The 25,396-nt window shown below is 31.6% G+C and overlaps 1 protein-coding gene across 1 annotated transcript in view; it reads left to right on the top strand.

Moving 5' to 3' along the window:
• The first annotated feature begins 5,646 nt into the window (after positions 1 to 5,646).
• The window catches only part of LOC127735160 (alpha-aminoadipic semialdehyde dehydrogenase-like), a 59,654-nt gene continuing 39,904 nt past the window's right edge, over positions 5,647 to 25,396 (top strand). The window contains exons 1-13 of the mRNA XM_052245262.1: positions 5,647 to 5,848; positions 8,172 to 8,225; positions 12,023 to 12,088; positions 15,535 to 15,615; positions 16,823 to 16,946; positions 17,516 to 17,648; positions 17,909 to 17,953; positions 18,541 to 18,618; positions 19,306 to 19,363; positions 20,500 to 20,539; positions 22,392 to 22,433; positions 23,878 to 23,972; positions 24,603 to 24,687. Coding sequence (XP_052101222.1) covers positions 5,660 to 5,848; positions 8,172 to 8,225; positions 12,023 to 12,088; positions 15,535 to 15,615; positions 16,823 to 16,946; positions 17,516 to 17,648; positions 17,909 to 17,953; positions 18,541 to 18,618; positions 19,306 to 19,363; positions 20,500 to 20,539; positions 22,392 to 22,433; positions 23,878 to 23,972; positions 24,603 to 24,687 — 1,090 coding nt within the window. The 5' untranslated portion in view covers positions 5,647 to 5,659. The remainder of the gene's footprint in view (positions 5,849 to 8,171; positions 8,226 to 12,022; positions 12,089 to 15,534; positions 15,616 to 16,822; positions 16,947 to 17,515; positions 17,649 to 17,908; positions 17,954 to 18,540; positions 18,619 to 19,305; positions 19,364 to 20,499; positions 20,540 to 22,391; positions 22,434 to 23,877; positions 23,973 to 24,602; positions 24,688 to 25,396) is intronic.

The raw sequence follows: 25,396 nt of genomic DNA, 5'->3' as shown, positions 1-25,396 counted from the left end.
GTACAATATTACCGTAAAATTTAGGATGTGAAATACCGTTTTTAATCAGTTTTCTACAGGAACAGCCATTTACTAATCAAATCTTTCTATCTATGTATATATAAATCGGGGCTACAAAAGAAAAGACATTGATAAAGGTTTACCTCGTGCTAACAACATCAGCCGAGATGAACAATATAAAGACAAAAATAAAATCATGCCCTTCTCTTAAAAAATGTCTTGTGATTGGGCAGTTTCTTTCTTTTGTATAAAATGACCGATGTTTATTTAGTCGGATGTTAAATGGTGTTTCTGTTTCACCAACATATTGCAACTTGCAAGTTCCACACGTTAGAACATAAGTACAATTTTGCGTTTTGCAATTGGATGTTATAAATATGTTGTATATTTTCTTTGTGACTGTGCTGACGAATTGGGTTTCAATGTTGGCGACTTTGCAGCACTTACAATTGCCTCTTCCGCATGGTTTATAACCTCCTATTGTCGATATCTCCTGTTTAGATACTTTAGATGCTACTAGAATATCTTTGAGGTTTTTGGGTCTGCGGTAAGCCATGACGGGAGGTGATGGAAAAATCTCTTTTAAGGAAAGATCATTTTCAATAAGGCGCCAGTGTTTGTGGACAATAGATGAAAGATTTGTCAGGTCAGGATGAAAGCTGACAACAAACCGGATTTTATTTGTCTGGGCCGTCTTTTCTTTGTATTCAAGTATGTATATATACCAAGAAATTTGTTTTGCATGCGTATAAAAAGTTGCGGTTTTTATCCAACGCAATCATAGGTTTGAACGTTGTTTTCAATTTAGACATATATATATATATATATTGAAAACAACGTTCAAACCTATGATTGCGTTGGATAAAATCCGTAACTTTTTATACGTGTGCATGCAAAACAAATTTCTTGGTACACGTATAAAAAGTTGCGGTTTTTATCCAACGCAATCATATATATATGTAAGTCTAAATTGAAAACAACGTTCAAACCTATGATTGCGTTGGATAAATATATATAAGTCTAAATTGAAAACAACGTTCAAACATATGATTGCGTTGGGAAAAAAACGCAACTTTTTATACGTGTGCATGCAAATCAAATTTCTTGGTAGAGGGGTCTAAATACAGCACAAACAACTCCCATTTCCCAAAAGACCAAAAAAAGTGAAAAAGTATATTTCAACAAAACGCAATTGACTAGCAGGTCGAACAACTGATGTTCTAAACCCTGCTGACTGTCATTGGCGATTGCCAAATAAACGGATCACCAGATGTAACAAAATGGATCATCTTAATTATTAATTTAATACCAAACAGAAAACAATAAACTTGCGAAAAAGATGGCATACCGCAAACAAAAGGTAAAGATGACACACTAGAAAACATAGAAAAAGATATCATAAATTTTAGCCATCAAGGTAGTATTATATTGTGTGGGGACTTAAATGCAAGGACAGGGTCAGAGCCAGATTTTATAATAAATGATGTTAATGATACACATATACCAATGTATGATAATTATAGTTGTGATATTATTCAAGAAAAGAGATTAAGTTATGATATGAAAGTAGATTCAAGAGGTAAACAACTTCTGGACTTGTGTATTGCGTCCAAATTACGTATTTTAAATGGAAGAATGTGGGGCGATTCTTATGGTAAATACACTTGTATAAAAGCAGTAGGTAGTAGTGTGGTTGACTATGTTATCATGTCGGAAGACTTGATTGAAGATACTTTATTTTTTCATGTTGCTGATTTTTTATCAACTCTGTCAGACTGTCACTGTAAACTGACATTTGGCCTGTTAGCTAGTTACTCGCATAAAGCTAAGGAGCAAGACAATACTATTTTATTTCCAGGAAAATATATATGGTCAGAAACCTCTACACAAAAACTTCAAGATACTTTATGCCAGCCAATTATTAGAAATAGTATCAAAAATTTTTTAGACACAAAATTTAATCTTTCAGAGGACTATATTGAAAAGGCAGCTAATGAATGTTTTGATATAATAGATAATGCTGCCAGTAAATGTTTAATATTCCGTAAAACCAAGAAAAAAGTTGCACGTAAATACAAAAACAAAAAATGGTTTGACAAAGACCTGGTACAAAAACGTAAAAGCCTTATTTCTAAAGGTGAGCTGTTATCAAAATTCCCCTGGGACCCAATTATAAAAGGGTCTTACTATAAATGTTATAGGGAGTATAATAAGCTACGTAAATATAAACAAAGGAAATTTAAACAAAACATTCTTGACAGTCTGGATAATCTAAGGGATAATAATCCAAAGAGTTATTGGAATCTCATCAAAGAATTAAAAGAAGACTATTTGGATGGTCCAGAACATTCTATTCAAACTAACGTCTGGTTTTCATATTTTCAATCTTTAAATCTCAACTCTGACAAATTTAAAGACAGATTAGAGGAAATTAACAAGAAAGTAAAAAATTTAGAAAATAATCCAACTTTTTGTGAACTGGATTACAAAATAACCCTAAAAGAAATTTTGGATGCTATAAATAAACTAAAGAATAATAAAGCTGCAGGACTAGATGGTATCCCAAACGAGATATTAAAATCAGGGGGTAGTATATTTGCACCTGTTTTGCAGAAACTTTTTAACTTGATATTCTGCTCTGGAACATACCCTCGCAAATGGTCATTGTCTTATATATGTCCAATTTTTAAAGCAGGGAGTCCTAGTAAACCTGAAAATTACAGAGGCATAGCAATTAATTCATGCATTGGAAAATTATTTAACAGTATTCTTAATAAAAGACTTGACATTCATCTTGATAAAAATAATATAATTCATCCATGTCAGGTTGGTTTCTCAAAAAAGAGCAGAACATCTGACCATATGTTTGTTTTAAAAACCATATTAGATAAATATACTAACAGAAAAGGGGGGAAAATTTATGCTTGCTTTGTGGACTTTAAAAAGGCTTTTGATAGGGTCATACACTGTGGTATTAGATACAAATTATTGGAAAATAACATATCTGGAAAATTTTATACTATTTTAAAAGACATGTACAGAAAAAATGAAATGTCGGTGAAAGTGGGTAATGTACTAACGCCATCTTTCAGCTCGCTAGTTGGGGTTAGGCAAGGGGATGTTCTAAGCCCAAATTTATTTAAGCTTTTCATTAACGATCTGCCTCCAAGATTTGAGTCGAGTCCAGATGCTGTTTATATCAATGGGCGTAGAATTGATTGTCTTATGTACGCCGATGACATTATTATATTATCAAACACTAAACAGGGTCTGCAAACCCGACTTGATAACCTGCAAACTTATTGTATTGATTGGTGTCTAGATGTTAACTTGTCCAAAACAAAAGTTTTAATTTTTAACAAGCCTGGAAAATTTTTGAAGGAATCACTTTGTTTAGATAATGAGGCTATAGAATGTGTTAACAGATATAAATATTTAGGGATAGTCTTTACTTCCAGTGGTCTTTTTCAGCAGGGGAAAGAAGAGCTATTCAAAAAGTCCTTAAAGGCAAAATTTAAACTACAAAAATCCATGTCAGCTTGTAATCCAAGTATTGATACTGCAATCCATTTATATGATCACACAATAAAACCAATTTTATTATATTGTAGTGAAATCTGGGGTACCTTTAAGATTAACTCTGCTGCTTGCAAGAAAAAAAGTGATTATCTATTTGAATTAATTTACATAAATGATTATTTGGAAAAATCACATTTCAGGTATCTAAAATATATTCTTGGTGTAAATAAAAAAGCCTCAAATTTGGCAGTGTTATCAGAGGTTGCAAGATTTCCTCTTTATTTTTCTGTCATTATATCTATGGTAAAATATGTACACAGGCTTAACAAATTGGACGATGGGTTACTTTATGATGCTTATGTTTGTAATAAAATTTTAGATGCAGGAAACATTAATTGTTGGTATTCATCTATGAGATATGTCCTTCAATCACTTGATATACAAAATTTGAATACAAAGCTCAATAGATTAATTAAATTTGTAAAATGTAAACTTTGTAACAGTTTTAAAACATTTTGGGGGGTCAAAAGATCTGATACCTTATCACAAGGTAATAGTAAATTAGAAAATTATTTCAACCTCAAGACTGACTTCGTAAAGGAGGCTTATTTATCAATTAAAGATTTTAATATAAGAAGAGCTATATGTAAATTGAGAATAAGTGCACATGATCTTAAAATTGAGAAAGATAGGTATAGTAAAAAATACATAGAGAGAAGTCAGCGTCTATGTCATCACTGCCTATCACATGGATCAAATTCTATTGAAGATGAGACCCATTTCACAGTAAGTTGTCCTTTATATAACGAACAGAGAAAATTATTATGGGATAAAGTAAACAGTTTTTGTAATAATTTTAAAGAATTACCCAAGGATAAAAAATATTTCTGGCTGTTCACAAATGAGCATTTACCAACTCTTATGTGCCTAGGCAATTATATAATTAAGTGTTTAGAAATAAGATCCAGGTGGATACAAAATATATAAAATTATTATGCAATTATTGTTAATGTTATGTAAGACACATGATGTGTTAGGCTCTGATCCTGTCCAATATATGATAGTATTATATTAGGATATAGTTCTTCTTTTTTCCAATCATATTGTGCTTAATATTGTTGTAAATGATGCCCTTTATGGGTTCTTGATTAGATTAATAAAATTCTTATCTTCTTATCTTATCTTCTTATCTTATATGCATCTGGTTGCATCACATCGAGTTGCACTTCACAAATTTCTCTATCCCACTCAGTTTACGATGAGTAGTTAGTGACTTGTATAGACAAGCCTTCTAAATCAATGAATTTTAATCATAATGTAGTTTTCCACTTCAAGAAACCAGAGACACACATAATATGTATCTGAAGCAACTAAAGATACCCCATTTACACGACAAAATCGTGTGAAATCCGGCCGATTTGATAGCAACCACTTGAGGTAGGTTGTATACAAATTATCAAGGATTTACATAGTAACTCCAGAGACTCCAGAGACATACAAATACAAATACAAATACAAATATTTTATTAGCACAAACTCATCAACAATAAATGGTTAAGGCTCATGGTATATTAATTACATAGTTGATCATACATAATAAGTATTGCAAATAATGACTATATTAATATGTAATTTTATAAACAATGATTAAGAATTAGACATATTGACAATAAATCAGACATATATACACATAAATCATATATGTCGCTAGTAACCCTTATATAAATCCTTAAAATTATCAACTACTTTTCATACCAATTAAAGCAACTTTTTAAATACTGAATTTGAACTTGTATTAGCAGTTGGCAACATTCGTGTGAATATAATATGAATTGTGAAATTGAATAATACTACTTTGGATAGTATAGTCTTTTTTGGAGAGTCGATTGTTTAGTGCGCCAAATCTTTCCAATGAAGTCTCCCTGTCACCTCCATTCTATTGCAGGGTATACGGAACAATTTGATATTTTCCGCTCAAGACGTTTAAGAATAAAATTGCAAACATACCATGGATTATAAAACTTGTATTCAAAATAAAATCATTAGAATTTCCCTTTTAAATAATTTTTATAGATATTGTCGAATATTTGTATTATTTTTCAATTTCTTCCCTTTAAATGGATCCGTCCAAACCAGGCTAATGGCGACATCCAGAGTGTATTGCAGAGCCGGTCACTTTCTCAGAAAAAGTCGATTTTTATCGCTTAGACTGCACAGAACAATGTCAGGTTTATTGGTAGACGATCCAAAGTATGCCTGGCTTAAAGATTTAGGACTGTCAGCTGAAAACAATGGCGTGTTTTATGGAAAATGGGGAGGATCAGGCGAAGTATGCAGATTTTGATCCCGACTTTATACTTTAAGAAAATATTGATTTATCATGTTTAAACACAATACATATAAAAAAGGGAATTGTTGCAACATTTACCATCCCATACTGATTATTTTAAATACAAGCAGACCACGAAACAAAGTCGTGGGTGTGTATCATATCAACCGTTTTCATTGGTGGATTCAAGGTCACCCAATAAGTAAACAGCTGATTTAGCATGTTCAGCAGAAATATTTTGAACAGTAATTAATATTCTATAAATATGTGGTCAAGAGTAAAAAAATTTGATGATGCATAAGTTTTCCACAAAATTGTGTTATGGTTTATCAGTCAGAGCTCTGACAAAAACAAGTCAGAATTTTGTGACTTGTGGAAGTCAGAATATTTGGTGTCATGAGTTACCTCCCATCATTTTGAAACAAAAACTGACTTCTACAAGTCAGACAAGTAATAGCTTTTCGAAAAATGATAGCCGTCTCTTAGCTGATAAAAGTGGAAAGTGTTCTCGCTTTGTAGATTAATTCATTCAAAATAGCCTTGCATATTAATCAACACATTTTACCACACACGTTATGAAGACATAGTATATCGTTTAATGCTGTGTATCAAATATTAAGGTCCTTATCGTACTAATCCTTCAAATCATGGTTGTAAATGCTTTACATGTTTGTCAAACAATTCATTCTCTCATCATGAAATATCATAACCATGTTCAAGTTTTCTTATGTTTTTCATGTATAAAATGTACGTCACAGTAAAGGACTGGATTCATGGATTGAATGTGAAACAATCATGTGTGTGTTAACAAAACATCAGAAGATTCGGCTATTTATAGATAAAGGTTACCTGTGTATCGACATGCATGATTTGTGACTAGGCAAAATCTAATTGCTAAAATAGAGAGTACAAATCTGATACTCTATGGGATTGAAAGACATTTACTAGGTTTGGATTGTCCCAACCAATCAACGAACTATAATTATTCACGTCTCAGTAATATCTTCCAATCAGGTAGTAAGAAGCATTCAGCCCGCAGATTGTCCATCGTTCAATTCTTAATAACGTCTCCGAGGAGATGTTAATGAAATACTACGCAATTTTTTTCTCAAAACAAAATTAAAAAATTTTGACTTCTACAAGTTAAAATACACCTAAACTGCCAACCTTTTTGGGCCATGCACCCATATTTAAAAGTTGAGCATCCACATGACAATGTTAAAAATGCTTTCCACAAACACTTTTTTATCAACAAAAAATATGAATAAGACCCTAAAAAAATGGAATTATATGAAATTAACCATTTTATGTTAGTATGTATTTGTGTTAAATTGTAAAAAATATGCTGTATAAACAATGGATTAACTTGAAAACCAGCATGAAAAGATATATTTTGGTATTGTTATGCATCATACAAATATTCATGGTAACTTACTGAAAAGGTTTACTACAAATCTTAAAATACTGAAACTTCACAATCCACTGAACATAATCCGACCTGAATAAGTCGGGCATATTCTGACTTTATAAAGTCTAAAAATGCTATTACTCATTTGTAAAAATGCAAAATCTGACTTGCACAAGTCTTGACAATTCTGACTTGTTTATGTCAGAGCTGTGACTGTTTATAGCAACAACAAAAAACAACCAAAGTGTTGAGTGTTTACATGTACCTGCAGATCTTAATTTTTAAATTTCTTCACTTAAACTGAAGAAATAATTCTTTCGTGCCTTGCTCTATGCTCATTTTAACATGGGTAGGCATTATATTTGTCAATATCTTTATATCGAGCGTTAGTGTGGTGTAAAATGATGACAAATATAATGCCTACCCATTTTAGAATTACCATAGAGCATGGCATGATAGAATTATTTCGATTCTAATAGGAACATTTAGAACTTTTGTACTTTGAAGTGAACCTATGGGTCGTGTTTAAAAGGCATCAATTTTAATTGGATGAAGCCAAAAGGTTATAGAAAATCAACCGTTTCACTATAAACAATTTGTGTCAAATGAACAGATACATATAAACTTACTTTTAGAATGATTTTATTTAATTTCCTAGCGAGCAACACCAAAGTAAATGCCCAGTTACTTCTGAAATTACATCTTGTTTGCTTTTTGAAGAGATTTTTATATTGTTTCTAATTTTCTCAAGAGGACTTCGGTTGATAATCACATTTATGTTTAAAGCTGAAGATTTAACAAGAGAGTGGAATTGAAAACCATACATTTGTAAAATCTCCTACATCATTGGGTACCCTTCCTAGCTTCCTAACATATTCTTGTTGATTTGCTAATTATTTCAATATTTTTTTCCAGATAGCCACATCTTACTGCCCTACAAATAAAAAGCCAATAGCTACAGTTGTACAGGTAAGATAATGGTACTGGGAATACAATTTAACTTTGAATAACAAGGTCTTGCTTTGTATAATAGAATCATTGGCAAGCCACATGCAAGGCATTAATAAATCTTATAATTTATCTTAAAATTAACATATATGGACAATAATGGTATTGTAAAGAAAACCGAGCGGTCCATCCTTAGTGTAATGCTGTAAGAATGTGTTTTTGTAATAAAGTACAAATATACCTTAAAGGGATAAAAGTTAACATTCAATAAATCGTTCTGTGGTAGCATGGTACTCTGGTATTCCGTATGCACCCTGGTATGGTTGGTTCCTCTGGTAAGGTAACAGTTCGGATAAAAAAGGGGTAGATTGGGGTATAGATATTTGGTCTGTGATAGTGTGTGGTTTTGTAAAATGGTTACACTCTCCGCATTGATGTTTGAATGAATAACAGACTCATTAGATAAAATCAACTGATATTAACTTTAATATGCATCAGGGCTCACGCTAGCAGGCGATTGGGGCGATAAAGTCCCTTTCCCGTCCGTCACTTCGTTTTGCCAAACCGTCAAAAGCGAAATCTAGTCGCCCTGTTGTTCACCATACTCCCTTTCATTCGCTTTCGTCATCGGCAATTTTCAATTTTTACCAAGTCAATGAAACATCAATTTTTTCATTTATAATTCAAAGACATAAACGATTTATTTTCTTTAGAAAAGAGGTTAAAGCATTGACTTTACAGTTTGTTGCATGTTATTTCATAAAAAGACAACTTTTTATCACTTCCAGTACTTGTTACTCGAGAGCGTACATCATTCATCAAATCATTCTAACTTTCTGCAAAATAAGTTTGTTACTTCATTAGAACGTGATGAAAGTTGCCTTCAGTAAATGTTTAATCCATTTATTGCATTAAAAACGTCATATTCCTTTCCACAAAGCTTGTCAAACATTGTTATTTTTATGCCCCCGTCTTAGTGGAGGGGTCATTAAGTTTTACCCTTGTCCGTCCGTACGTCTCAAAGTTGGTTTCCGTTCTGTAACTTTAGTTTGCTCAATCAAATGTTATGAAACCTATACACAACGAATGCTTATTACCACAAAACACAGATCAAGTTTGAATTTTGGTGGCGTCACTTTTATCGTTCTTGAGTTATGTTTCTTTATAATGTTGTATGCAAGCGGGGGCATCATCTGTGTCCACATTCTCCATTTATTTGTTTTCGTTCTCTTACTTAAGTTAGCCTTAACCAAATATAATGAAACTTATACACAATACTTATTACTACAAAACTCAGATCAATAACAAATTTTGGTAGCTCACTTTTACCGTATTTCAGTTATGTCCCTTTATAACTTTATATGATATGCAAGCGAGGGCATCATCTGTGTCCCATGGACACATTCCTCATTTATTGTAAATTTTCTTCGTCTGCCATTGAAAAATTGTACGAACTACGGATCGGAGGTGGGATTCATCGGAAACGGACCAGCTATGAAGGAAATCAGTATTTTTACGATAATAACTACGGACGCGCGAATGGCACAGCTGATAAAGGAATATCTAAAGGAAAAATTATGCATTCCACACTTATTAACTGACTTTTGGTTAGATCTACTTGATTAATGTATATATTTCCATGTGTATCCATTGTTTCAATTTATTAATTATAGTTGCTTAACTTTGGGACTATTATACTACTATCAATATATTATGGCCCAGACTAACTTTGTTAAATTTATATATCTTTTTATTGAGAAACACTGATTCAGTGAATTTCATAAACATGATAAACAGAATAGTTTTTTATTTGAATTGTAATTGATATATTCTGCTTTCTTTTCCTGTTTGATATAAAAAAAAACTTTTTAGTGCTAGATATTTAGTTAGTAGTTTCTCACAAGAGGACTAATATAATTGTGCAACTAGATATGATAAACCTAAACAACTATGAATTTGAACTGTTACTTAATTGTATACTCAATATAAAATGAACAAAATGAAAAGAAAATAAGATAACATGGCCCTATATATTATAGTAAAAACCAAACTTTATAGCACCGCGAGCAAACAAGCACTTCTCTTTCAAATCTCACCACTTCTCCCTATCAGTTTCAATAAGAGAAGTCACTTCTCCCTATGATTCTGAAGAAGTGTGAGCCCTGTGCATTATGTATTGTTGATATTAATGCATACATGTCAGTAACTGCTAGTAGTCCTTTGTTAATTTATGTATCATTGTCATTTTGCTTAGTCTCTTTTGTTACTTATTCTGACAACGGACTCTGACTTCTTTTAAACTGAGTTTTACTGTGCGTATTGCTGTTTGTTTATTCTACATTGGCTAGAGGTATAGGGGAGGGTTGAGATTTCACAAAACCTGTTTAACCCCGCCTCATGTTTGCGCCTGTCCCATGTCAGGAGCCTCTGGCCTTTGTTAGTCTTTCATGTCCGGGTGCAGGATTTTCTCGCTGTGTTGAAGACCCTTTGGTGTCCTTAGGTTGTTTTCTGCTCTTTGGTCGGGTTGTTGTCTCTTTGACACATTCCTCGTTTACATTCTCAATTATATATATATATATTAAATAACTTAACCGTGTTCAAATCCAATAAATACACACTTTATCAACCTACTTTTTTAAATAAAGAAAATGGATAACGGAAAAATATACCCAGAAAGTTTACTAATAGTAATTTAGTAATCCGCAAATGGTAAAACTCGATACTTAAAGATTTGTTATAAAGTTTATCTAGTTGTTTTCTAAGTGTAACTGACACGGAAAGGAATTAACGAACCTAGTCACCATGGACATTGTAATATGTCGTCTGCCTTGTTACTACTTGGTATGGTAACTGGTATCTATACTTATACAAGTCTCATTCCAGGGAACTGACACAGTATAAACGTGTGTACCAAAATTATCAGCAACCTTATATTCTAAAATTAACAGTCATCATATACCATAGAAATAAATTACCAGAAATGTCTGAGTATATACAATGTATTAAGAAGAAGACGTTACTAAGTTTTTAAAAAATGTGTCTTATCCGTTTGTCCTTTTGAATATAAAATATTTTTTAACTAAACTATTAAGGAATAATACATACAAAAACAAAGAAAAAGATAGTGTACAAATATAAATAAGAAGATGTGGTATGAGTGCCAATGAGACAACTCTCCATCCAAGTCACAATGTATAAAAAGTTTAACAATTATAGGTCAAAGTACGGCCTTCAACATGGAGATTTGGCTCACACCGAACAGCAAGCTATGAAAGGCCCAAAAATAACTAATGTAAAACAATTCAAACAGGAAAACCAATGGTCTACTATATATAAAAAACAAGATACACTTACGAACCACACCAACAAACGACAACCACTGAACAACAGGCTCCTGACTTAGGATAGGTGCTTAAAAATGCAGTGGGTTTAAACATTTTAACAAGTGCCAACCTTCACCCTAGCATGAGACAGTAGTGTAACATTACAACATTAAAAGACACACTATTAGGTTACTTGTGCAGCATATTTTATTCACAGGAAAGCAATAAGTATGCAATAAATAATGGTCTCACTGTGACTTTAAGATGAAAAACAGCAAAGTATACAGCATGGAGCAGTATTTTATAGTTTTTTAGATTTTGTTCACATTTAAAACTTGCTGAACAATATCTGAATATCAGAAAGTTTTGAATTATAGCATTTAAACTTTTAGAGCTACCATCAATTAAAATTTTAAAGTCTAATTATTAATTTTAATAACTAGATTTTTTTAATTGATTGAATTCCTAATTACAGGTATGCTGTTTTCATTTCAGGGCAGTCCAGCTGACTATGAGAAAGCCATTGCAGCAACAAAGGAAGCATGGGAAGTCTGGGCAGAGGTACAGTACAGATTTTAAAGCAATTGCTTTCATGATAACCCAGCCTGCCAACCAACATGGCTAAAAATAGAACATAGGGGTTAAATGCAGTTTTTGGCTTATATCTCTGAACTAAAGCAAAAGTATAATGGCTGCATTATTTCATGCATCAATTTGTAAACAAAAATATCAGGTGATTAACACAGGCTCCTTGGAGCCTCTTGTTCAGTTCTTTGACCGCATTCATTTTGTGTTACAAACATATACTGTGTCAAATATTCAATCACAATCCAAATTCAGAGCTGTTTTAAGCTTAAATGTTGTGTCCATACTTACTCAATTGCTCAGGGTTCGACCTCTGTAGGAAAATCAGGTTTGCTGTCGTCTGACAGCCTCTTGTTTCACATGTTTTTGTGCTTGAAGATCATTATTCACCACGATATGTGTTTACTGAATGTTGATAAAACGCAATATGAAGCTGATTTTTCTTGTTCATGAATTGACGATTAAATTTCATATTTGTCCGTGATACTCACAGGCACTTGTTTCTGTCAATGGGGGGTTTTACTATCCACACTTGTACAAAAAAAAATTCTTGATTTTTCACGTGATTTTTTGTATTCGTACAAGTGTGGATAGTAAACCCCCCATTGACAGAAACATGTGCTATGGTGAAAATTATATGACGATAGCACATACTGTGGATTAATTTTCGTGGGTACCAATTTTCGTGGATTGAGAAAAACCTGCATTTTCTTGGATATGTGATTTTGTGGTTTTGCCAAAGTCTGCATACAACCCTATATAAAAAATTACCAATTCGTTGAACATTTAAATTCGTGGTTCCCCTGTACCCACGAAATCCACGAAAATTGGTATCCAACGAATAATAATGAATCCACAGTATTGTATGTTTAAAACAGCTGAGCAGTTCCCAGGTTAATCGACAGTTAACATGCATTTCATGAAAATTTCAGAAGCCGGTCCCATCTACAAATCTTTAATCTTTATGTATGAATGAACGATTCTTATTTTAAAAAAAACTATAGTTAGGTAGAACACTCGCGTCACGAAAGTTGAAAGTATCAACTGAATGGTTAAATTCAAACCAATTATGATATACTTAAAATTAGAATTAAAGCAATAAAGATAATGAAACCAGGTGCATGGATTGTCGTGTAAATTATTGCCCAGTAATAAACACTCTACAAGGGGATAAGAGGAGTTATACGTTTCTGCACATGTATTTGCCTCCACCGTCAGCCGGGTAAACGTGTCGTCCCCCTGTGAAATGTAAAACATTGTAAAATGACTTTTTGCTGGATAAGTCTTTATATTGATATAAAGTTAAAACATCCTTACTTCTTACTAGATAAGACTCCTGTCAGGTTTAAGTCTTTTACATGTGGATGAAAAATAAAAGTCACAAAAACATTAACTAGGCAGCAATTGCTTTAACAGCCTTTAAGGCTTTGATTTTATCATGTTTATATATAAATGCCTATAAGTATTGAAGTTGTACCACTTTAGAATTTTACTAATCTATAACAAGACTATATTTGACAAAAATTATAGGACTTGAAAATGAAACAGTATCATTGTATGATAGAACAAATGGAAAGATTTTGAGACAGAAGCTTTGCAGTTTGATGATGGTACAATTGTATCTTTTGTATAAGTCTTAGAATATTATTTTATCAAAATAATTTAGAAAAAACTTTTTCGTATTTTTATATCTAATGAGTAATGTAAAATAAAATCTGGGCTGTCTGTCATAAAACTTTACTCAGTACTCCCTGTACCAAATTTATGATGGAAACACCAAATCAATATTATGATTGATTGATTTCTGAGTCTGAGTACATTAATCCTGCTCGAAATTTTGATGACCGAATGCGATATATGTTTTGTAGTTTTAATGCATGATTCTGATTTGAAAAGCTGCTTAGAAATTGTATGAAACTATATTTACCTTTAAAGTTAGAGATTTTTAGCTCACCGTTCCGAAGCTTTAGCCATCACTTAGCGTCCGTCGTCGTCTGTCATCGTCCCTCTGGTGTAAACTATTTCAAACATCTTCTTCTCTGAAAATATTAAACCAATTCCAACCAAACTTAAGCTGAATGATGCTTAGGGTATCTAGAATAAAGTTTGTGTTTTACTTACTGTTTCGTCAAATAACATGGCCGCCATGGCTAAAAATAGAACATATGGGTAAAATGCAGTTTTTGGCTTATATCTCAAAAACCAAAGCATTTAGAGCAAATCTGACATGGGGTTTATTAGGTGAAGTTCTATCAGCCCTGAAATTTTCAGTTGAATCTGATAACCCATTGTTTGGTTGCTGCCACTAAATTGGTAATTTTAAGGAAATTTTGCAGTTTTTGGTTATTATCTTGAATATTATTATTATTAATGATAAAGATAAACTTTGAACAGCAAAAATGTTCAGCAAGGTAAGATCTACAAATAAGTTCGTATGATCAAAATTGTCAATTGACCCCTTAAGGAGTTATTGCCCTTTAAGGACAATTTTACACAATTTGTTTATCATGTTTTCTTACTTTAAAAAATCTTCTTCTCTGAAACTACTGAACCAATTCCAACCAAACTTAAGCTGAATGATTCTAAGGGTATCTAGAATAAAGTTTTGTTTTATTTTCCGTTTAGTAAAAAAACATGGCGGCCATGACTAGAAATAGAACGTAGGGGTAAAATGCAATGTTTGGCTTATATCTCAAAAACCAAAGCATTTAGAGCTAATCTGATGAAGGTAAAAATGTTTATTAGGCCAAGCTCTGTCAGCCCTGAAATTTTCTAAATGAATCTAACAACCCATTGTTGGATTGCTGCCACTTAATTGCCTAATTTGAAGGAAATTTTGCAGATTTGGGATATTATCTTGAATATTATTAATGATAAAGATAAACTGTAGACAGCAAAAATGTTCAGCAAAGTAAGATCTACAAATAAGTTCGTATGACCAAAATTGTCAATTGTCCCCTTAAAGAGCTATTGCCCTTTAAAATCAATTTTTCACAATTTGTTCATTTAGTTTGCTGTTACTTTAAAAAATCTTCTCCTCTGAAACTGCTGAATCAATTTCAGCCAAACTTGGGCTGAATGAGTTTCAGAGTATCTAGTATAAATTTTGTATTTTATTTTCTTGTACGTCAAGAAACATAGCTACTATGGCTAAAATGAAACATTATGGTAAAATGCATTTCTTTGACTTTGAAGAAAATATGACAGATACAAAGAACATTTCAATGGAAGTTTTAAGCCATTCATTAATATATATTGAAAAGCAAAAATATTTATTGATGAAAGATTTAAGCAAAAAATTACAGGTGAGCGATTCAGGCTCTTGAGAGCCTCTTGTTATAGTTATAATTGTTTTTCAGTATTATACATAATATTGGTTTTGTTTCAAGGACATAGTTACATAAGTCACTTTATTATGATAGGTGCCAGCTCCACAAAGAGGAGAAATTGTTAGACAAATGGGGGAGGCATTGAGGGAAAAGAAGACCATCTTGGGAAAATTGGTAAGTCATTCTTGATTGTGTTTGTCAGAATGAACGAATCAACTTGAAATTTAGGAATATTTTAAAATGTCATTATGTTTGTTGTAGAAAGGTGAAATGAATATAAAGATTTGTAAATCGTCTGGACAATTCTTGGGCTGAATGCTTCTGCTCCTGGTTATTTAAAACATCAACGATCTGTTTTGTCCATAGAATTATATATAGAAATACAAATGCATACATGGATTAAAGGAGGTTTGGGTTCAACAGAAATGCAACAGCAATTCAGCAACACATGTATAGTCAAAAAGACATCAAAATGATACAAGTAGTCTAAATCTAACGGTGGACAAAATACTGTAAACCAACTTATTTTCGCGGATACTTTATTTCGCATTTAGCCCTTTCTAGTCCACTTCGCGGCGATTAAATTTAGCGATTTTCTAATTTACTTGATGTGGTTAGATAAGGAAAGATCCAAGTTTTACATATTCGCGACCATTTATATTCGCATTATTTTTCTACTCACGAAAATAAATCGCTCACGAAAATTAGTTGGTTTACAGTAATCAGACAAATACTCACATCGTAGTGCAAGAGATATGTAGATGACCCTGAGTCTAAATCTTGTTAAAGGCTGATGAATTCAATGCAGAAGATTGAAGTTAATTAATAAGCAAGAAATTTCTAAATGGACAAAAATTTTTAAATGGACAAAAGAAAAGAAAAAGAACAAATCAAGAAGCAACTACAACTACAATTTCTTTTACTTGATTCTCAAATCTAGATCATTTGGCAAATTGATTGATCGATGTTTGTTTTATGACACCTTAGCACAAAAAGGCTTTTTTGTGGTGATTGTAAATAAAATACAAAATGTTGCAACAACTAAATTGTTATGTAGAGGTATTGATACATCTTAATTCTCATAAAGTTATTAGTCTTTTATCATTGTAGTTAGTATTACATGACTTACCTTTATACTAGTAATACATGAGCTTTGAAAGATTTTCATAATTGAAGTTCATGTATCATGAATATTCAGGGAGAGTATGTTGGGATGATATATTTAACTGCTAAAATATTTACTTAATTTTTGATTTTTTTGGTAGGAGTGCCAAAATTTAGTAGAATTTTAATTAAGCCAGGTAGAAGTCTCCATTGCAGGAGTCATCATGATATACTATTGAACTGCTAGAAATCTACTTCATTTTTGCTTTTCTTGTAGGAGTCCTTAGAAATGGGTAAAATTTTAGCTGAGGGTGAGGGAGAAGTACAAGAATATATTGATATTGCTGACTATGCTGTAGGACTGTCCAGAATGTTTGCAGGCAATGTCTTTCCATCAGAGCGTTAGTATTTTAAAAGATATAATACTGCAATTTTGAACCTGAACAAATGATAATTCTAAATTTTTTTAATGAGGATTTCAATTCCATATAAAATGAATAATCTGCTTCTTCATTTCAAGACACAAATAACACCAATGTTATTAAAAAAAAGAAGATATACATCTTGCCTGAACCAAGTGTCAATAAAAATGACAGCAAACAATTTGTATTTGTGTACATGATTTTTATAGCAGTTTTCACTTATTGTACTACTGAAAATTTAAGACCAGTTTTGAACAGCAATATACTTGTTGCCTCCATACTTTTTCTAAGATAAAAGACTGTATGACAAAAATGTTTGTGCATTTTTAACAAATACTGTGTCTTTATGACTATTAGGCAAATAATATAACTTTTTTAATTTGTGTCAATTATGCAATGAAATAAAAAAAAAAAAACTATTTTAGAATTATCTACAGCCTAATGTCTGTTGTGTTGTTGGAAATAATTATCTGTAGTCAATTATATTTTGTCTATGTTCAATAAAATATTGTTTACAATGGTAAATGATGATTTCTGGCTCATTTTAGGACCTGGACATATGTTGATAGAACAGTGGAATCCACTGGGAATTGTAGGAATTATAACAGCATTTAACTTCCCTGTAGCTGTGTATGGATGGAATTCATCAATAGCATTAATTTGTGGAAATTGTTGTTTATGGTAACCCAATTATTTGAAATAATTATTTTTTTAGTTTTCATGCTATTCTGAGACAAATAATTATAAATCTTGAACAACTGTATAAGTATCATAAAGTAGGTCAATTCAATTATCTCCCCTTTTACATACAGTCGACTCTCGTTATCTCAAAGTTTACCTTATACTTTTTGCGGGCGGGGGTATCATTAGTGAGCAATAGCTCACAGATTCACTTGTTATATTTGCTTTAAAACTTTCTATAATCATTTTATATATTTCAGGAAAGGAGCACCCACTACCCCACTTGTTAGCGTTGCAATTACAAAGTAAGTCAAAAATATAAAAAGCCATTAAACTGTAAACCAACTTAATGCTGCAACTATTTATTTTTCATGACTTTTTCAAGAAAAAAATATAATGGGAATATAATTTGTCGCAAATATATAACATTTATATCTTCCCTTATATAAATACATCAAGAAAAGTAGAAAATCACTAAAATAAATCCCCTCAACGTCGGCTAGAAAGGCCTAGACGCTAAATAAAGTATCCATGAAAATAACTTGGTTTACAATAGTTGTTACTATTTGATTCAATGTTTTTTGATAAGTCAGTGCAGCTTCATTAAGTATTAGATAAAAAGAAGTAAGGAAACTAACATTTCAAAGGATCAGCATGTTTCAGTGTTCTTTACACCCATCATCAGGAACAGGTTTTGATTTAGTAGTAAGAGTTGATGCTATTTTTTTCCTGTGGCAAGAAAAAGAAAGGATAAGCAGTTATCTCAAATAAATGTTATAAGAGGGTGCCAACATCAAATGATAAACTATAAATCATTATTTACTATAAGTTAGCATTGTGTAAATCAGTTTTTATGCTTTTTATTTGTATAGCTCATCTATTTTCTTTTCAGAATTTTAGAAGCTGTCTTAAAAGCAAACAATCTTCCAGGTGCCATCTGTTCTTTGGTTCAAGGAGGCGCTGATATTGGGTAAAAATAATAAATTATTTATCATATGAAATAAGCTCTTAGTTTGACATTTATTTACTGGTAACTAAACACACAGAAACTGAAAAATTGGTGAAAATTGAACTGATGGGAAATACTATGTAACATTGTAAACACAAATACATGAATATCAAAGTTGATGTAAAATATTATAACCAATGTATGAAGAAGACATTTTTGAATGCTTAACAAGTGTATTAATAAGATGTTATGGGATAATATTAGCTATCAGTGGCGGATCCAGAACTTTTTGTAAGGGGGGGCCCACTGACTGACCTAAGGGGGGCCCGCTCCAGTCATCATTCAGTGATTCCCTATATAATCAACCAAATTTTTCCCACAAAAGGGAGGGCCCCCCCTGGATCCGCCAATGGCTATTGAAAGTTTCAATAAAATTAATATTTGAATTGAATAGTGTAAGTTATTATCACCAGTGTATGAAAAAGATGCACAAGATATTATTAACAGTATACAAATAAGATATTTTAAAATATTACAGCCAATATGTGGTACACTGATGATGTGAATACCTTATTCTTACAGATGTTAATTGATTTTTTGGAGAGTTTAAGTATAACACACGCAATGATGAAGTTTACATGCTATTTTATATTTCATGCTTTAATCTGTTGATTGATCACAGAGTATTGATTGTTACATATTTTTTAGAACATTGATGGCCAAAGATGAAAGGATTAATCTTCTCTCGTTTACTGGCAGTACACCCGTAAGTTTGTTCACTAAAACTCAGTTTATCTTTGTTGACTTAGAGCTTCTTATTCAATGTATTATCTATTGATGTAGGATTTTTTAAGATCAGTTTTATCGGTAAAAGAAGGGAAGTTTGCTGGTTTACCTCTGTCTGTTTTTCTTTCCCCGTGAACCTTTCATTGCTTTTTTTTCTGAGGAAATACAAAAACATTTTTAAATGTGTGAAGCGTCTTCAAATTTATTGCTCATCAACATCCTTTTAACCAAATACTTACATTGTTTTTAGATATAAGAAGATGTGGTATGAGAGCCAATGAGACAACTCTCCATCCAAGTCACAATTTGTAAAAGTAAACCATCATAGGTCAAAGTACGGCTTCAATGCGGAGCCTTGGCTCACACCGAACAGCAAGCTATGAAGGGCCCCAAAAATGACTAGAGTAAAACCATTCAAACAGGAAAACCATTGGTCAAATCTATATAAAAAACGTTATAGGCAAAATAAAAAAGACTGGAGGTTGTAACATAGAATAAGGATCACACTTACGGAATAAGAAATAATAGGCAAAGCAGTAACAGAACTCTTACAAAAACTGTTATAAAAAGCCAGACGTAAGGACTTAAGTAATACAAAACAAACTTAAAACAAATACGGGGCAAAAACAGAGATTGTAAGAAATCTAAGTAAAACCATAGCAGGGGGCAATAATAAAAATAGCAAGCGTGGATGAGTATTTATACATCCAAACACCATAATTTAATCCATAATTGCCATGTATGAAATTTTCACCACATTTTCTTCAGAACTACAAAACAGAGCTTCTGAAATTTTTGTGATGCTTTTTCACATCAATCATATATCAACTTTCCTGTTTACTGAACAACTATAGCAGGGGTATCAGTATTATCTTGTTATTATGCTGTAGAATAACAGAATAATAACTATTGCAAAAGAAGTATGCATCTGAAAATCTTACTCTAAAAAAAAATATGCAGGTGTTGCTTATCTGTTTTATTTAGAAAAGACTTTAAATTCATATTATTTCTTTGTGTATAATACAAGAAAAAGATCTGCTTTTTCTGAATTCCTAAGATAGAAATACAACACAACTTAAAACAGAGTAGTAAATATGTTACTATTTAAAATTTCAGGTTGGACATAAAGTTTCTATGATGGTTCAAGAAAGATTTGGTAGATACTATTAAAGTTTTTAAGCATTTGTCTGTTAAAATCTTTGTCAAACATTTATTTTTTGATGATAAGGAACTACTCATGTGTGCTTCTGTGGTCTCATGTCTTATATCCCCACTCCAAAGGAGGAGTTATGCTGGTTTACCCCTGTCTGTCCCTATGTCTTTCTGTACATCCGTCTATCTGTCCCATGGTCTGTCCCATGAAAATTTCTGTCACATTTTTCTCAGAAAATGCATATCAGAGCTTCTTGAAATTTGTTTTATGTCTTCATGTCATCATGCTATACCTTGTGACATGGTTTTATATTCACCACTCATCAACAACCTGTTTACAGAATACTTATGTATTCTAAATATAATAGCCATGTATGAAATTTTTCGTCACATTTTTCTAGGGAACTACTAAATCAGAGATGCCTCAAATTTGTTATATTGCTTCATGAGAGCATGCTATACTGTGTGACACAAATGAATAGCTCTTTGATTATTTTCATGATCTTTCAAAAGTCTTGAGTATCTAAAAAATAAAAATAAGCTTTATACAAATTGTAAGTTAAGAAATTATTGTGTATGAATAAAAGGAGATGTATGGTACAAGAGACAACTACAACATGACACAAATAACCAAAAGACTTGTAGAATTCAACAATAGGGCAAAAAGTAAAATCACAAAAATACTGAACTCCGAGGAAAATTCAAAAAGGAAAGTTCCTAATCAAATGGCAAAATCAAAAGCTCAAACACATCAAAAGAATAGATAACAACTGTCATATTCCTGACTTGGTACAGATTGAACCTGGTTTTATAGCTAGCTAAAACTTTCACTTGTATGACAGTCGCATCAAATTAAATTATATTGACAACGATGCGTGAACAAAACAAACAGACACAATAGGTAAAAATGTGTCTATACAATATGTAAAGCTTTAAATCGCTTGTTTGAATAAATTAAACCAAGACCATCAAAGATTTACCATCAACACCAAGTCTCCCAAATCTCCAAATAACTAAAAATAGAAAAATGACACTATTATTATGATGGTAGCTCAACAAAAAAAATTTGCAAGATTTATTTATAATGCCTTTTCAAGTATTGCTGCATTAAAATGTTATCAAAATTTAAAATGTAAATTATTATTAATATGATATTAAACACCTCTACATTTTTACAATAATTCAAACTTTGTAAATATTTCTTTCTTTCAAAGGTTTTGTCTGTAACTTCATATACATGTTATTAAAGTTAAGAAGTTTCAAATGTTTCCATTTTTCTACCTTTACTGAATTGTGCACTGGTATTTTAGTTTTATATCTGAAGGAAAAATAGGAAAGTCAGGATATCTGGTATCAACAACACCTTGTCTAGGTTTTGGCATAATAATTTTTCATAAATATTTGATCATTTATATTAAAAAATGTTTAAGTTATTCAAATGTAGAATCATTCTCTAGTATATGTTGTAACTTTATTGAAATTGTTGCATGATGAATGAAGAAGAATATTTATCGCTATTTTACGAATTTTTCCTTTGATCTTGCTGACTGATAATTTCCGTTCTCAGTGGAGTCGAGTGATATGAAAACGGAGTCGAGTGATATGAAAATTATTGCTAGAAACTATGGGAACATGTGCTGTTGTCAAGGAAATTAACATCGTCTTCATAGGTAAAATAGCGATAAACAGATTATCATTGGTCATCTCAACTCGATTGCTTTTCTCGCTTTCGCCGTACCGGCTCAAGCGAGAAAATCAATCTCGTTGAGATAACCAACGATAATCTATAAATACTGAATCAACTAAAATTACATATATTGCTATGTATAATTTATTTTTTATTATTTACTTTTTAGGGAAATTTTTATTAGAACTTGGAGGGAACAATGCATTAATAGGTAAGACATTTTCACTACCTGTAGTGTAGATTTGAGTACAAGATTATGTGGAGTCAACATAATGAAACAGCTACTCAACAACACAGATTCTAAAAATAGACATCTAGAAGTATTTTTGCAACCAGAAGTATTTGCTTTCAAAGAATATTTAAATGATAAATACATTTATTAGTTATATTACCACTGGTTTAGGTTGTCTTTTCGAAAGTACCAGTTGTTAGTGAGCCTGACAGTGAAAGGGAGGTCACTCCTCCAAACATGCCATTTTACTCTGATTTCAATTACAAAAGTTGAGTTTTTGTTCAAACTGCTCCTTAAATCTGGATAACTTAACAATGGATTGCAGATTGCCTTAGGTTGGAGAACAGGTCCAAATTTTGAAATTGGTATCAGCTAAACTCTAAAAATATGGAAATCAATTGGGACCAAAAAAACAGACCAAGCATAGAGACTAGTATTATGTTAGAGATAAATTAGTCCAGGTAAAATGAATCCGGGTGGACAAATATTACAGTATAAAAAGCCCATGGTTACAGAATTTATTAGTATATTTAGTCTGATGTCAGTTATTTATGTCCCCAGACTAATTTTCCTATGAAGTTATGTCCATGTCATCAATGTTCCTAGGTAAAAATGTCAATGTTCTTTATTTTACTAAGAAAATGTGTAATAAAAGAAATCATTTACATGTAAACAATGGAATTTTTATTTCTTATGTTTTAATGTTGATTAATAGTTTTGCATTAATCTCTTTATAAAATTTATGTGTGCCCATACTAATTTTCCTAGGAATTCTTGTCCAGGTCATTATTAATATTCCTAGGTAAAAACGTTCATGTCCTATATTTAAATAAGACCGTTTATAAAGAAAAATGATTTACATGTAAACAATTGAATTTTTAATTGTTATATGTTTGTGAATTGTTTAACAGTTGTGCATTAACATTTCACTATTTTATTAAAAATGGTTGTGTTTAATAATTAAACAGACTTTTTTTCCTAGGAAAATTCATATCACAGACTTTTATGATGTACATATTTACAAATGTTCTTTTCTTAATTTTGATATTGATTTATTTAAAGAATGTTTTAAGAAATAAAATTTTTAAAGGGACTTTTTTCATGGAAAAAAAATGAGAATACGAAAATATATAAAAATATTCCTAGGAAAATATGTGCCAGACACATTTTACTAGCTATGGACTTATTTTCCTAGGAAAGTTTATCCAGGGACTTACATTGCTAGTAAAATTTATTGTCACAGACTTGATTACCTAGGAGAAAATTTACTACCAGACAGAATTTTCTGTTACAATTACAGCCTGCATAGTAAGGGAAAGGGATAGATCATTGGACAGTCCAGAAATATAAAATGATATATTTTTCAGTATACTAAGGAGGATAGTGTATGTGAAAAATAAATGATGTTCATCTTCTATTTCAGTAAATGATGATGCTGATTTAGACATGCTTGTGAGAGCTGCAGTATTTGCTTGTGCTGGCACAGCTGGACAGAGATGTACCACAACTAGACGTTTGGTAAGATTACAGTCTTATTGCTGGACTTAAATTAAATGTGTAACATCTGGAAATTTTACATCTTTTAATTTGACTTCTCACATGAAAGACATTTTCACATGACTCAGAGTGGTTGGTAATAGATTGATGAAAGTTATTCTGAATTCTCATGATATGAAAATTGCACCTTTTCAAGTATTTACTGTGTAATGCAATACACCAGCTCTGAATCTGCCACATGGCATGTAATTAGTTGTGTACTACTAATGTGTCAATGAAAACATTTACCAACACTTTGCACAAGGTATTCAAAAAGGACCGCTTGGTTCAACAACAGGGGCGTGGCGGGCATGCGCCCCCCCTAAAATTTGCAAAGCATGGGTTGTGCACCCACTCTAGAAAAATATTTCGATAATTTTACCTCAAAATTTTTTTAGATAATTTAAGTTTGCGCGCCCCCCTAGCCTAAAATCCTGGATCCGCACCTGAACATCACAGTTGACAAAATCTTTTTTTTTGTATTTTCTCTGATAAAACAAAAATATAACAGAGTTGTAAAAGTTATAAATGCAAATGCACCATATTGTGTAATTGTGACGATTACAAATTAAATTTCATATTTAATGTTTGTTTTTCTTTTTTTGTTGCTAGATCCTCCATGAGAAAGTCCATGATGAGGTTGTGGAGAGACTGAAGAAAGCATATTCTCAGATTAAAATTGGTGATCCTTTAGAGCGTAAGTTACGACTTATCTGCAGAGACAAGTACAAGAATAATCACTTCATGAAATTTGTTACATAACATTAAATCTATCTATAATCTTTGATTTAAATCTGGTAATTCTACATTTTTCTACATACATAGTGAAAGCATTAATTAAGTGAATTACTAAGAAAGGATCCCAATAAAATCTTAAATGACTGATAGATTAATGATCACCTTCTTTTTCTGGATAAAATCTTAAATGACTGTTAGATAAATGATCACCTTCTTTATCTGGATAAAATCTTAAATGACTGTTAGATAAATGATGACCTTCCTTATCTGGATAAAATCTTAAATGACTGTTAGATAAATGATGACCTTCTTTATCTGGATAAAATCTTATATGGCTGTTAGATAAATGATGACCTTCTTTATCTGGATAAAATCTTAAATGACTGTTAGATAAATGATGACCTTCTTTATCTGGATAAAATCTTAAATGACTGTTAGATAAATGATGACCTTCTTTATCTGGATAAAATCTTAAATGACTGTTAGATAAATGATCACCTTCATATCTGGATAAAATCTTAAATGACTGTTAGATAAATGATGACCTTCTTTATCTGGATAAAATCTTATATGGCTGTTAGATAAATGATCACCTTCTTTATCTGGATAAAATCTTAAATGACTGTTAGATAAATGATGACCTTCTTTATCTGGATAAAATCTTAAAT

This window comes from Mytilus californianus, unplaced genomic scaffold, assembly GCF_021869535.1.
Source record: "Mytilus californianus isolate M0D057914Y unplaced genomic scaffold, xbMytCali1.0.p SCAF_3, whole genome shotgun sequence".
NCBI lineage: Eukaryota > Metazoa > Mollusca > Bivalvia > Mytilida > Mytilidae > Mytilus > Mytilus californianus.
Note: the sequence above shows the minus strand (reverse complement) of the source record. Positions and strands in the feature narration are given on the sequence as shown.